Source organism: Pogona vitticeps, chromosome 3, assembly GCF_051106095.1.
Source record: "Pogona vitticeps strain Pit_001003342236 chromosome 3, PviZW2.1, whole genome shotgun sequence".
In the NCBI taxonomy this organism is placed as follows: domain Eukaryota; kingdom Metazoa; phylum Chordata; class Lepidosauria; order Squamata; family Agamidae; genus Pogona; species Pogona vitticeps.
In genome coordinates, this window is record NC_135785.1 from 43,776,779 (window position 1) to 43,789,930 (window position 13,152).

General features: G+C 41.1%; 2 protein-coding genes across 7 annotated transcripts in view; one reads left to right on the plus strand and one right to left on the minus strand.

The window, feature by feature from the left end:
* Nucleotides 1–6,517, minus strand: part of THAP4 (THAP domain containing 4) — a 26,301-nt gene extending 19,784 nt beyond the window's left edge. The window contains exons 1-2 of one of the 3 annotated variants that reach the window (XM_020786326.3): nucleotides 6,334–6,517; nucleotides 74–1,251 (exon numbers count right to left, since the gene is read on the minus strand). In XM_020786326.3, the coding sequence (XP_020641985.2) occupies nucleotides 74–1,251; nucleotides 6,334–6,416 (1,261 nt within the window). In that variant the 5' untranslated portion in view covers nucleotides 6,417–6,517. Of the gene's footprint in view, nucleotides 1–73; nucleotides 1,252–5,590; nucleotides 5,659–6,333 lie in introns of those variants that run through there. The other 2 variants (XM_020786327.3, XM_078389256.1) reach the window with 2 other exon arrangements.
* The window catches only part of ATG4B (autophagy related 4B cysteine peptidase), a 24,219-nt gene continuing 17,082 nt past the window's right edge, over nucleotides 6,016–13,152 (plus strand). Inside the window, exon 1 of one of the 4 annotated variants that reach the window (XM_020786332.3) lies at nucleotides 6,016–6,133. In XM_020786332.3, coding sequence (XP_020641991.3) covers nucleotides 6,088–6,133 — 46 coding nt within the window. In that variant the 5' untranslated portion in view covers nucleotides 6,016–6,087. Of the gene's footprint in view, nucleotides 6,134–6,959; nucleotides 7,222–13,152 lie in introns of those variants that run through there. The other 3 variants (XM_072995891.2, XM_020786334.3, XM_020786333.3) reach the window with 3 other exon arrangements.

Sequence of the window (13,152 nt, forward strand, 5' to 3'; positions counted from 1 at the left end):
GAAAATACATTTAGAGATACTGTACAGTATATCTATATTATATTTAACTATACTGATATCAGTTTGACTCAACTGTGCAAGTGCAGAAGATACTGACCACCGTCTTGGGACAGCAGGTTGTTCAGGAATGGGAAATTGATCCTCTTCAGTTCATTGAGTTTTTCCTTTAACTTCCTAACTTGGCTATCTGAGCGGCTGATCTTTTGTCTCAACTGCTTCAGTTCCCCATTCTTCTTCTCTACCTGTTCTCTCAAACAGCAAACTTGGCTTTTGTTTTGCCTAGAGGAGAAGCAATATGAATGGAGGGAGTCAATGAGCTTGCAAGCTCCTGAAGCAGACATGATTACCTCATTGATTGACATGGGGTTGGCATCAGTCTCTCCCTTCTGACCTACAACAGCTTCTGTTGCTGGTTTAGGAGTCAGATCTGCAGGAGAGGCAGAAATGGTCTGAGGAGGTTTCTGTGGGATAGCAGTGAGAGAGGAAGTTGAAGTGGCTTCTGTTAAAGTAGTGTTCTGATCTCCAGTGTTGCTACTACAGCTTGGTTCCATGGTTCTCCGTAACCGTTTTCTTTCTAATTGTTCCTTTGGAAGAGATGACCTCTCTCTAGTGTGCTTGGAGAAAAAGCTATATGAGTGAAGAGACCCAATAAATTTGCATGCCCCAGAGACTGGAGGTGTGAAGTCATCCGCTGATATACCACTTTTGTCCATTTTCAGGCACTCTGGATGGATAATCGTTTCAGTACAGTCATCTAGGGGTTGCTTTTCTGGCTTGCTCTGGACTACTTTTGTGACTAGGTTATCTGCCAACATCCTTCTCAGGGAACCTTCAAGCTGAACCTGAAAATTTTCTCCCTGCTCCGACATTGACCCAATTTCTGCTTGAAGAGTCACTTGTTCCATTTCTTTCATTCCTTCCACTATCAAGTGCTGGTCAGATGATAAGATTCCCACAATTACCTCATTGCTTCCTTCCTTTGACTGATTGTCATCTCCTTGTACAGTCTGGCTTGCTATTCTTCTCTTCCTTCTGACATGATCCCTACTGCTCCCCTTTTTTTCAGAATCCTGGAAAATAGTTGGCACAGCTGTAGGTTTCAGCAGCCGGTGCTGGTCTTCCAGCCGTTTCGAAAAGCTGTCTTTAGTGAAGTGCTCACTGCAGAGAAAGGAATATTTGGTGGGAGTCCAGTTGTCCCTCTGAACTGCTTTTAACCACTGGATCAATCGCTTTGAGTCCTTTAACGGAAACCTTCAGAACAGCATAAAAGGAAAGGCGTTACTATGTATGTTTTTCCCCCCCTGGATGCAAACTAATTTCATAAATCTTTAAACTTAAAAAAACCTGAATTTTGTAGAAGACAAGTTTTCTAAACCCTTGGTTCTTAACCTCTGGTCCGTGGAACCCCGGGGCCACACAATGTCCTCACAGGGGGTTCATGAAGGTGTGAAGAAAAGTTATGAGTTTTTGTAATTAAAATAGAAAGAAGAATGAATTTAAGAAAGCAAGAAAGAAAAGGAAATATAGAACAAAATCTTAATTACAAGACCCTTCATGAGAAACTTTAAATATTCAATACACTTTAGGGTTTTAAATTTTGAGTTGTCTTGGTGATCCATGGCAACAACAGATATTTGAAGGGGGCCCGTGGTAAAGAAAAGGCGTTGCTGTTTTAAACTACTTCTCCAAGTACAGAAATATGGAGGACTCGTTTCATTTTCTAGCAAATGTCATATTAATATTGGACTATTTTAGCTCTGGACCTAACCTATTTATATATATTTAAAACTGAACACTTTTTATTTGTCCAATAATTTTCTTACAGGGAGGTATAATAAAAATTAAAACACATATGCCCAAAGTTATAATAAAAATAAAAATACACATGCCCATGGTGTTAACAAAGTTAACACCAACATGCATGTACTTACTGGCAAACAAGTTTTGCAACACAACCAGGGGATTTGAAAATCAAAATGTCAGCAGTCTAATCAGAGTTTGGAAGAATTACTTTTTGAGGTTACAACTCCCAAATGTTAGCTGAGATACTGCAGTCCAAAAAACAAACTTTTTCAAGTTCTGTGCCTGATGCCCTCCCCCCCCCCCCCGGTTCCAGGGATACTTCCACTATAAGGGCACCACCATCATCAAGAAAGCCACAGCACTGACAAACTCTCACGGATTTTGAAATGGCTATAATTACCATAATCTAAGTAGCCCTGGCAGACCTTAAAGTACTGAGACTCAGCAGCTGAGCATAAACCTTTTCCGAAATACCATCCTGTCCTTGGCCTACAGAGAGTAGCAACTGCAGGCCCAACACATATGCTCACAGGATGGCTAGTGATCCCAGAGTCCCCCAATTTCCCATAATATACCTTAGCAGCTTTCTCCAAAGCTAATCCACAAAGGGCTCTTTATGCCTCCCCCTCAACGCAGAAGCTATGCTAGAGTTTTCCCTCTATGTGCCAGAGCATTTGAGTGTGTCTGCATGAGAGAAAGACAGACATACAGACAATGGGATCCAAGCAATAAAAGCTGGCAGCAGAGTATACAAAGTGAGTACAAGAAAGATTGGCAAGGACACTGGAGAAAAGAAGGAAGTGGTGCCTCATTTTAGGCAGGAGGACATCTGAAAAACACTTTCTTACCTTAACTAGACATCAATACAGAAGAGTCATATAAGGAGAGGAATAATGCTAAATTCTATTTCCACTTTTTTCCAGCCCTGTACACTAAGTGTTGCTGGTGAAACTGTCCCAGGAATACACTCTTCACTGTGGCTCAATTCAAAATACAGGCCTTGTTAAGCACTAGGGGCTGAGCAAGACTGAAAGGTTTAAAAGAGCAGTTATGACGAATGGGAGAATTCTGTGTCTGACTCCATTATCCTGGCATAGTGTCAACAGTGAAAAAAGTGGGCAAGTGTGGTCTATTGATGTTTTGGGCCTAAAATTCATATTAGGACTAGCCAGCATAGTTGATATAATGAAGGAGGCGATAGGAGTCACAGTCCAGAAACACCTATGGATCCACAGTTGTCTACTTTCATCTAGTTAATTAACATGCTTTGCACTACAGAATAATTTAAAAATTACCAAACAATGGATTAATCATTCTGAATTTTTTTGTATCTATACTGGTTGGGGTCAAACAACATAGATCTGACTCTGGCAAGACAGACACAAACTGTGCCAATTACTAGCATCCTAGATGTAGGTTGGGAGTCAGGATCCATGCAGAACCATGAGCCAAAAGACAAGTTAAAACTATAGGAAAAAATGTCCATGGTGGATAGTAATATTTTCTTCATTCATTTCTGATTGTGTCATGATTCAACTGTAACAGAAGTTGTCAAACAGATGCAAATATTATAAAGTATTACTTTGTCTCAATTTACATGTCACATCAAATCATGATTACATGGTTAGAGTGGAATTCTGTGGATGTTTTCTAAGAAATATATCTCACTGCGTTGAGTGGGGTTCATTCCCGGCAAGGAAAGTGTTGTTGCTAGGTGCTGTCAAGTTGCTTTAGACTTATGATAATCACAAGAAAAGAGTCCTTGCTCAGGTCTTAAAAACCCAAGGAGGTGACTTCCTTTCCTGAGTTAATCCATCTCATATTTGGTCTTCTTTTCCTGCTACCTTCAACTATTCCCAGCATTGTTGTCTTTTCCAGTGAATCTTACAATGGGTGATAGTAGTTTTGTCATTTTTGTTTCTACAGCATATTTTGATTTGGTGAGACAATCGAACGTGAAAATGGAATTAGGAATGTGTAAGGTTGCACTATTACAGTTTGGCATTAGGTTTGAATTGGCAAGTCATGATTTGTAATCAGGAAACCAGGGTGGATAAAATTTAATGATTTTTTTAAAAATAAAACTTTTTAAAAATTTAAATAATCATAAAATCTTTAATTTTAAATTGTGATTTAAATCAAATCCACCCTGCATCAAACTAAAGACAAATCACAATCTGAAATAAACAGATAAATGATGTTTTAGCACAGTAAAATAAGAAGAGAGATGCTGGATCAGATCACATACCTCTTTTCTGTTCTCATAGGAGTTAAACTGTTGCCTACAATGAGCCCACAAGCAGAGTATGAGTGCAGCATTTATATTCGATGTATATTAATTTCATGCTTCTGGTACTGGAGGTAATACATCGCTCTATATATTTTAGGATTGAATTACAGTATGTATTCTAGCTATGAGCTGTGTGAAGAAGTGTCGAGTCATTATAATGGCAATCTAAGCCTTGGCACCACATAAACTGGAAAACTGATATGTATATGGAAAATAAGAGCATGCCAGTAGTGACAAATCATGGTTTCATGATTGGAAACGCAACCCATCACATGGGTTCTAAATTGTGCTTAGAGTAATTTATGGTTTGCTGATCGGTTCTGGTTTAGCTAGAGTTCTCTTAGTTACTTATACCAGACTATGTGCAATGATGTAAATATAAGCAGTGAATTTCTATTAGTTAACATATTGCCACTGTTACCCACAGGGGCTACTATTCCCTTGTTGTATCCCTTGTTGCATACCAACTCATGTGACTGGTGTGTAATGGAAGATACAAGTGGCAGCTTGTTAAACAGCAATTCACTGTTGTTATTATGCTGCTACCCAGTGTAACTAACCAAGAAGATTTTGACCAATCTGTCTCAACTGAGCCTTTGTTTTAACAGAAACAACTGTTTTAAATGGCTACTAATCCATTCAAAGAAGAGAAATGATGCAGAGTTTTACCTACAGACAGAATAGCAGGTTATAATACCTAAATCTACAAAAAATATGATTTTACAAAATTGATACGCCAACCAAATTATGTATAAAACAGACATACTGGAATTCTTAGTGATTCAAGGTTTGGGCCCACAGACTGGGCTCTTTAAATTATCTGCCCAATATGAATAGACCACTGTCCAGCGATCAGGTTAGTTAAAGGAAAAGGGCTTTCTAAGCTACATATTTTTGAAAGTGTCTAGAATACGTTATCAGGCAGGTTTTGTACTGATATTAAAATATTGGCAACTTTACAAATCCTAGTGGTAGGTAATTACTTAAAATAGTTAAGTGGAACACCTGAGAAATTTTAACTTTTGAATCCCTCATCCATGGAAAAACAAGACATACCCCATCTGACTGGTAGCTTTGTGATGCTGTGAGCCCAACGAAATGGACCATGCTTTTATGAACCAAAGTTTCATTTAAGTTTACACAATCTCTTAATTCCTCTATTATAAATTCTGCATATTTTCACTATTTACTTATTATCACTTTCAGTCTGGACTGTGCATTCACTTTACACAGGAAATGCACAGGTGTTTGTTGTTGAGACTGCTCCTATTCAAGGATCCCTGAAACGAAGGGATGCTTCACTTGAATTTCTAGAGTAAAACTGCTCTAGTGCCATGATTGCCAAGGATGTCTTGTCTGCAAAACAGGATCCAATTCTACAACAGGCACCCCCCCCCCCCCTTTATTACTCTTAACAGGAACATCGACATCCAGCAGGCCTCTTTTTCTGGAAAGCACGGTTCCGCCGAGTCACACCCTGACCGGTTTGCTACACACCTGGATGGAAGTTGTTTCCTCCAAGAAGCGAGTATATCCCATTTCCAGAACTTCAAGAGGTCAGGCAAGGCAACCTAAGAGGCGGCGGGGAGAGTCGATAAGACTCGTGCACAGGTGGATCCCCACAACGGGAAGCAAGGCTGACTTGGCTTTAGCTCCGGAACCCGTGTTCCAGATCGGCCCCAAAACGCGAAGTGGAGGAGGAGGAAAAGTTAAGTGTCACCGTAATGAAGCCTGCCTTTCCCGAGATCAATCACGACGAAGTCTCAGCTCAGAAGGGGTGACTTTCAGGGAAGTCGACGCGCCCCCCCCCCCGACGCCCCTTCTCGCTTACCACTGAACTCTGGTTAGACAGTTGCGGGGCGGGGGGGGCGTGTGAATTCCTGGACGAGGGCCACAATTCCCCTTCTTTTTGGGGGGCGGGCGGGAGGGGATGCTCTCCTCCTGCTCTGCCTGGGAGAGGAGGGAAAGGTGAAGGAAGGAAGAAGCGAGACAAGATGTGGAGAGTCGAAGAAGACAAGGGGCCAGACGCGAGTGCGCCAGGTACGTGGGAAAGGGCAGGCCGGGTCTATTTGGGGCGGGATTCAGAAGAGAGGGATCCGCAGCCCTTCTGCGGGCGTTGGGGAAACGGGAAGCTCTGCCCGGCGAAGAAGGAACGAGAAGCCGTGCGCCGAAGAGGAGAGATGGGCAGGGCTCGCTTGGCCGGCGCGGTGAGAGCGGCGCTTCGCCCGCCCCCTGGTTACCTGTGGAAGGAGACGGCCGCCCGACCCCGGGGAGCTTTGCCCTGCCGGTTGGAGCAATTCAGCGCCGCGCAACAGATCACCATCTCCGGAGGCCGCGCGGGCAGGAGGGCCGCCGGCGGCCCCGGCTCCCCCTACTACTCTCCGCCCCCCCTACCCTTTTCATCCGTACAACAAAATGGCGAAGCCATATGAGTTTCGCCACACCCTGATGATATGCCACTTCCGTACGGAAAGAGCCGTCATTTGGAAGGGCGCGCCCCCCCACCAGCTATTACGTCACAGAAGCACGTGCCCCCCATAAGCAAAAGCCCTCTACCGCCCGCTTTCCAAACCCAATAACTCGTTGTCATGCGAAGAGGAGGCAGGTGATCTCTGTGAGGGCGTACGCTTTTATAATATAACTCTGACGAATTGAAGCCGCCATGTTGAGGAAAGTGGGTGATGCCTTAATGTTCCGTACAAGAATATGGCAGCCCCCATTTCTCTTCATATTTTTCTCCCTGTATGGCTTCTTCGGCTCAGAAGGTTCAGGAACTCACACGCAGGACAACAAAAGTTCTTACCCCTTCGGCAAGGATGCCAAGTTGCACTTAAATGAGCTTGTTTTAGAGTCTCAGTTCTTCCGTACAGCAAAATGGCACCTCCCAGGAGCAGTAGGAAGCGCTGTGGTGCAGAAGAGCTTGCTGACCTCTTAAACGGACCTATCGACTAGTCTGGAGGGCGGTGCAAACTCTTTTGATTGGGTAAGAGCCCGGTTGTCTGAGACAAGTTGGCTAGTATGAGCATCAGTGGTGGTCTCTGTGTGTACCGAGACAGCTGTGGGCGACCCTGACGCTGGATCGGGGGCAGGATGGATGCGGGTGAGAGGGGAGAGATCTCTGGAACGGGGTGGGTTAAACGGAGAAACTACGACGGGGTGCAGAGGTGGGGCTTCCTTTGTTTTGGGGGCTGAGGGCGGTGGGTGTGCGCCAAAAAAAGGAGGGTATGTTTTTTCTGGAAAGGGTTATGTTGTGGGCTACTCAGAGGTTTCTGTGTCTGGCCGAGAGGATGGTTCAGAGAGACACACTCTCTTTTTCTGTGAGAGAGAGTGAGATGGAAGGGTCTGCTCCCTAGGTCTGAGGTATTAGCTCAAAATATACATTTTTTGTGTGTAAAGGTGGTGATTGGGTGAGTTTGTTAGAAGGAGCCGAGCGAAGGTGGTACTTTGCCTCTTCCTCCTCAGCTCTCTAAACACAACTGTTATGACATTGCATGATATTTATGCAATTACTGCACATGCTTTCATTTTCTTGGCTTTCCTCACACAAGCAGACAATATGGTTTACAGACCACAGTGCTGGTGCTTCATCACCCCTTGGTTCCCTAATCTCATGAACTATGTAAGAGGTGTAAAGTGTATAAGAACTGAATCACCGATAGATACGGAGAAAGAATAATGTCTTTGTTTAAGGCCTTGTGGTGCTCGCTCAGATGGCTTGCCTACATAGGAAGCTGGCTTTGGATGTTGTGATATAGCTGACGTGGAAAAAAAAATCTCTAAAAATGGATAAGAAGAACATGAAGAATGGAATAACACATTCATTCTCAACTTGTTTCCTAATTTTCAGTAGCAGTAGAAAAGTATGTTGGTGTTTCAAAAAAAGTATGAAACTCTCCCCCCCCCCATGAGATAACTGAGAAATATATACACATACAAGTATGTACATGTACAGTTGGGAGTGTGTGCTGTAAATCTGTGCTGAACTGAACTGGTACTGAATTACTTCAAGTAATCTTCTGATTTGCGGAAACCTTATGATGATCTTCCAAAGATCCAATTATCAATATCTCTATTAAATTCTTGCAAACCCAACCCCACAACTTCCTTTATTTAGCCAATTCATCTCTTTTTGCTTTTCCTCTTTTTCTGCTGCCTTCAACTTTTTCCAGTATTAGTACTGGATTTTCCAGTATGTCTTGCCTTTTCATTAGGTAGCCAGTGTGACGACTTAATTTAATCATTTTTGCTTATAAGGAGATATTATGCTTGGTTTCATTTAGCATCCACTTTTTTGTTTTTCTAGGAGTCCACGACTTCTGCAGAACTTTGTTCCAACACCCTTCTCTCCATTTCAAATGAAATGATTTTTTCTTGTCAGTTTTCTTCACTTTCCAGCTTTCACATCTGTCCATATGTAGTAATACATAATACTGTAGTGTAGGTACACTGCAGGATCTTGTCTAGTTCCTTCATTACTACCCTTCTTAGTCCCAGTTTTCTTTTGATTTCTTGGCTGCAATCCCCATTTAGATTGATGAACCAAGGTAAATGAAATCTTTAAGAGTTTCAATTTCTTCATAGTCCACACTGAAATTATGCAATTCCTATTTATCTTCTTAATATTCAGCTGCAGTCCTGCTTTTGCACTTTCTTTTTCCCTTCATCAGGAATCATTTCAAGCCATCACTGCTTTCTACTAGTAATATATCATTGACCTATCCTAGATTGATATTTCTTCCACCAGTTTTCAGTCCTGCTTCGTGTGAATCTAATGCTGCTTTTTGTATGTTTGTATACAGATTGAACAGATAGGACTATAAAATATGCCCATTATATTTCTCTGTGTTCTGTCTTAATAGTAGCTTTTTTGTCCATAGAAGGTTATTCATCAGATTAATCAAAGGTTGAAGTAAATTTCTTGTAAAACCATAGCTTTTCATGATCCACACACAATAGGTTATGCATCCATTCATCAAATGTTGTGGTACACTTATTTCTTTTAGAACAAACCATAGTTTTTCATTATCCATCTAGTCAAAGGCTTTGCTGTATATCACATAGAGTGCTTTATTCTGAAATTATTTGGTACACCCAGTAGTCAACATATATTTGTGATATGATCTCTAGTGCCTCTTTCTTTTCTAAACCCAGCTTGAATATCAGGCATTTTTGGCTCCAGTTTTTCTTGTAAAATCTTGAGGATCACTTTGCTGCGCTCTTTTCATCTCCATTCTTTGGGAATTTCATGTATGTTGAATATTTCCAACCCGTGCCTTTTTTTTGTTTTCCATATTTGTTGGCATATCCTTTTTCATTTGTAGTAGTTCTACTGGTATTTTGTCTACTCCTGGCTGTTTATTTCTTCCAGTTGTTATAAAAGCAGCTTTCACTTCACTTTTTTATTCATCACAGGACCTTTTTCCTCTAGAGGGCTCTTTTCAGGTAGTTCTTTAGCATATCATTTTCTTCTTGTCTTTATTTTATTCTGATCAGGATCTCCTGGTGATCCTTAAGCTTTCCTAAGCCTGGTTTTGATTTTCTGTTGATTTCTTGGATCTTACTGAAGAAATTTCCTGTCCCCCCCCCCCTTTTTTTTGTTCTCTTTATTTCTTTTCTGTGATTCTGACTGTTAATCCTGAAGGGGGCACATGCATCTTAGTCTGATGTCTCAACTTTGACCATTCTGCCTTGAGTGATCCTGCTAGGACTGTAAACTTGTAGCAAGTCTGGTCTCCAGACAGTACAGTGGACCCTCTACTGTACTTACAGAATTAATTCGTATTGGAACGGTGGCTGCAGGTCGAAAAGTCTGTAGGTCGAGTCTCCATTGACTTACAATGCATTGAAAACCGATTAATCCCGTAACCGGCCGTTTTTGTTCCATTTTGGTTTTTTTCTGGTCTGTAAGTCGATTCTCCGGCTGCAAGTCGAAACTAAATTTTGCGGCCAGAGAAGTCTGTAAGTCGAGCCATCTGTAAGTCGAGCTGTCTGTAAGTTGAGGATCCACTGTATTGTTTTCAGCTTCTCTGAAACACTCAAATCCTCATGCAGCATTAAGGTATGCATCCAAAAGGGGGAGAACATCTCCACCATATTTCCATATTTTTAGTGTTGGTTGCAATCCTGTACACACCTATTCCACAAGTAAGCTGTGTTTAATGCAATGCAAATTAAATCAGAGTAGTTAGGCATTATATAAATACATAGAGTAATTCTAAATCTTATCAGTCATTGAGTCTGCAATCCTATACCTACTTACTTCAATCCTGTTGAATTTCTTAGTAGGCATCTGTAGTAATGCACTGTAAATCCTAGGTAACCTGTAGCAAACCTAAAAATCAAGGTGTTTACTGACTTTCAGAAGATCATTAAAGATATACACATCTGTAGTCTCAGTAAGTGTTAAAAAGAACATGGCAGATATGTACCTCCCATTGTAGTACAGATTGCATGTTTAGCCTTAGTGTGTCTTAAAAGCAAATGCAAATCTGCCTCCCATACTCCACATTCCAGTTTGGTCCACAGCACCAGTAAAGCCTTAAAGATCTATTATTTTTCTGGTGCAACTGAAGAGTATTGCTGCTGTTTGCTTCTGTTTTTGTTTAAAAATAAATCAAGAGCAACAATATCTAGGCTAAGGCTAAAGACTTGCCTAAATAACATCATGTCTAACTTGTTTACATTTCTGATAATCCAGCCTTTGCTTGTGCTGTCCATTTATAGATAGTTCCTTTATGGACTTTGGTTCTCTAAACCTAATAGTTGCTCATGTTTTCAAGTCATGTTGAAGAAGGTCTAGCTGCCTCTTGTGAGTAGTACTTGTTTGTGTTTACAGATTGTCCTTATTTCATCCTAGTCATGTTTTAAATCTCTTGTAAGATGGGAGATTTTATATGGTTTCCTGAAACTAGAAGTGTGTTGAACCTTTTAACATACAGTAGGTTGTTAAGAACTGGTGGTCTGTGAAGTAGTTGCTGGAATAGTGATGTCTCAGTAATTCAGGGTACTTGCCTCAGTGAAGGTGGCCATTTATAGAAGTACAAATGGTGTATTTTGCTCAGATCTTTGACTGTAGTTATCATGGTATGATTCAGATGTTTGTTACTAAGAAACATTATTCTCCACTTTAGGTGTGGAAGTTACATATCCTCTAGGTGTTTGGAGCTTGCACGATCTCTCTCCACCAAATGTGCTGGCTAGAGCTGCTAGAAGTTGTCATTCAACAGGACCTGGAGGGTCACAGTTGACCATCACTCCTAATGTATCACTTATCTCCTGACTGTGTCTTTAGCTATTGTTCATCTTAGGCAGATTCTGTCCTGGCATCTGTGTTGACCTTGGCATTTCATACTATGAATTTTTATTTTTATCTCTATTGAAATGTGCACTTCATGTGTTCTGTGTAATTGCCTCAAATGTAACATACTTAAGACTTTACATGAAAGACGTTGTATGTGTTTGTATGTCTATCCCTTTTTGGTAGAAAGTGAACTGTTTGTTAATTTTACTTGTATGTATTTGTGGCTATGCTGAAAAGAGAGAGGAACCTCTCACATTAAATGCCAGCGAGACCGGCATGGCCACACATCATTATGCTCTCTAAGGCAAAGTTACAGAGCATGTGAAATTTGAGCTGAATGTGTGATCTGGAGATCTATTGATACTGGCCTTTACAAAATACGGAGGACAAAAGGAGATGTGATGTTGAGGTGGATTCATTCTAGAACAATGATTTCCAGCCATGGTTCCCCAGATGTTCTTAGACTAAAACTCCCAGAAGTCTTCACCACTAGCTAAAATCTAACTTGTTCTTGATGGCACATAAACAAAGGGTTCCTTGTGTGTATTTAGTAAAATGGCCCGAAAATTCTTCTTTACCAGAGTTAGCCTCTTTTTACTTGTGCTGTTTTTGTTTGTGTGAACCAGACTGCTTATTGTTACTTCATCTAAGCAGACTGTAGAAATAAGATGGGAGTGCCAGTTTTGCTCTTAATGAAAACGATATGTATGGCAATGTCTTAATGCGCATTTAAGGAAATACATAACTCTCATTTGCAGACATGTTCTTTTGTACCATACATTACTCTTTCTGTTTTGCCATGACCAGTGAAATTCAGGCACAGGACAATTCTAAGCAAGAGTTATTTATGTCCTGTATTTTGATGTCCAGTGGCAGTGTATTGTGGGGCAGGTGGACAGGAGAGAGCGTTGCAAAGTTTGCTGGGAATGGCTATAGATCATTGCCTTATGGGAGGTAGCAGGAGCTGATGATGTGAGCCGCCTAGAATGGTCAATCAACTAGATCAGTGGTTCTTAACCTTTGTTACTCGGATGCTTTTGAACTGCAACTCCCAGAAACCCCAGTCAGGACAGCTGGTGGTGAAGGCTTCTGGGAGTTGCAGTCCAAAACACCTGAGTAACCCAAGGTTAAGAACCAGTGAACTAGATAGGCGGGATATAAATAAAATAAAAAAATTGATGTGCTGAAATAAAGAAAAATTTTGGGCATGAAAATACAGAGCGGCAGTAACGGGGCATAGAAAGGAATAGTAAAGGTTGAGGGTGTCTTGTGCTTCCTGTCCAAGGTAATGGCAACACTGGGAGGCCTCATTCGCCAAGGAAAATGGGAGCATGAAGCTTGAGGAATTCTGAACAAGGTGGGATTAAATTAAATTGCAGGGGATTTTTATTTATTTATTTATTTTTAAGCTCTGTGGAAGCTTTTCAGAGTTGTGGAACCCTAATGGATCCAGGCAGAGCTTGCTGGATGTGTGATGAAAATAGTTTTTGTCTTGTGATAAGGGAGTATTTATTGCTGCCTGGATCTCCAAAGAGGAAAGTAAAGAGACGTGGAGAGACATGAAGTTTTTTAAACTGCATATTTATTCTAACTTTCTAACTCTTATTCTAACTCTTTCTAATTCAAAAAGAGTTCTGAGTTGTAGTATTGTACTTTTCAGACCAGTGATCTCTCCTTAACTGTAACCTGCAGTGTGAAACTCAGTATAATTTTTATGATAGACTCCATTTCTTTTTTAATCTTCCTCATTATCCATATT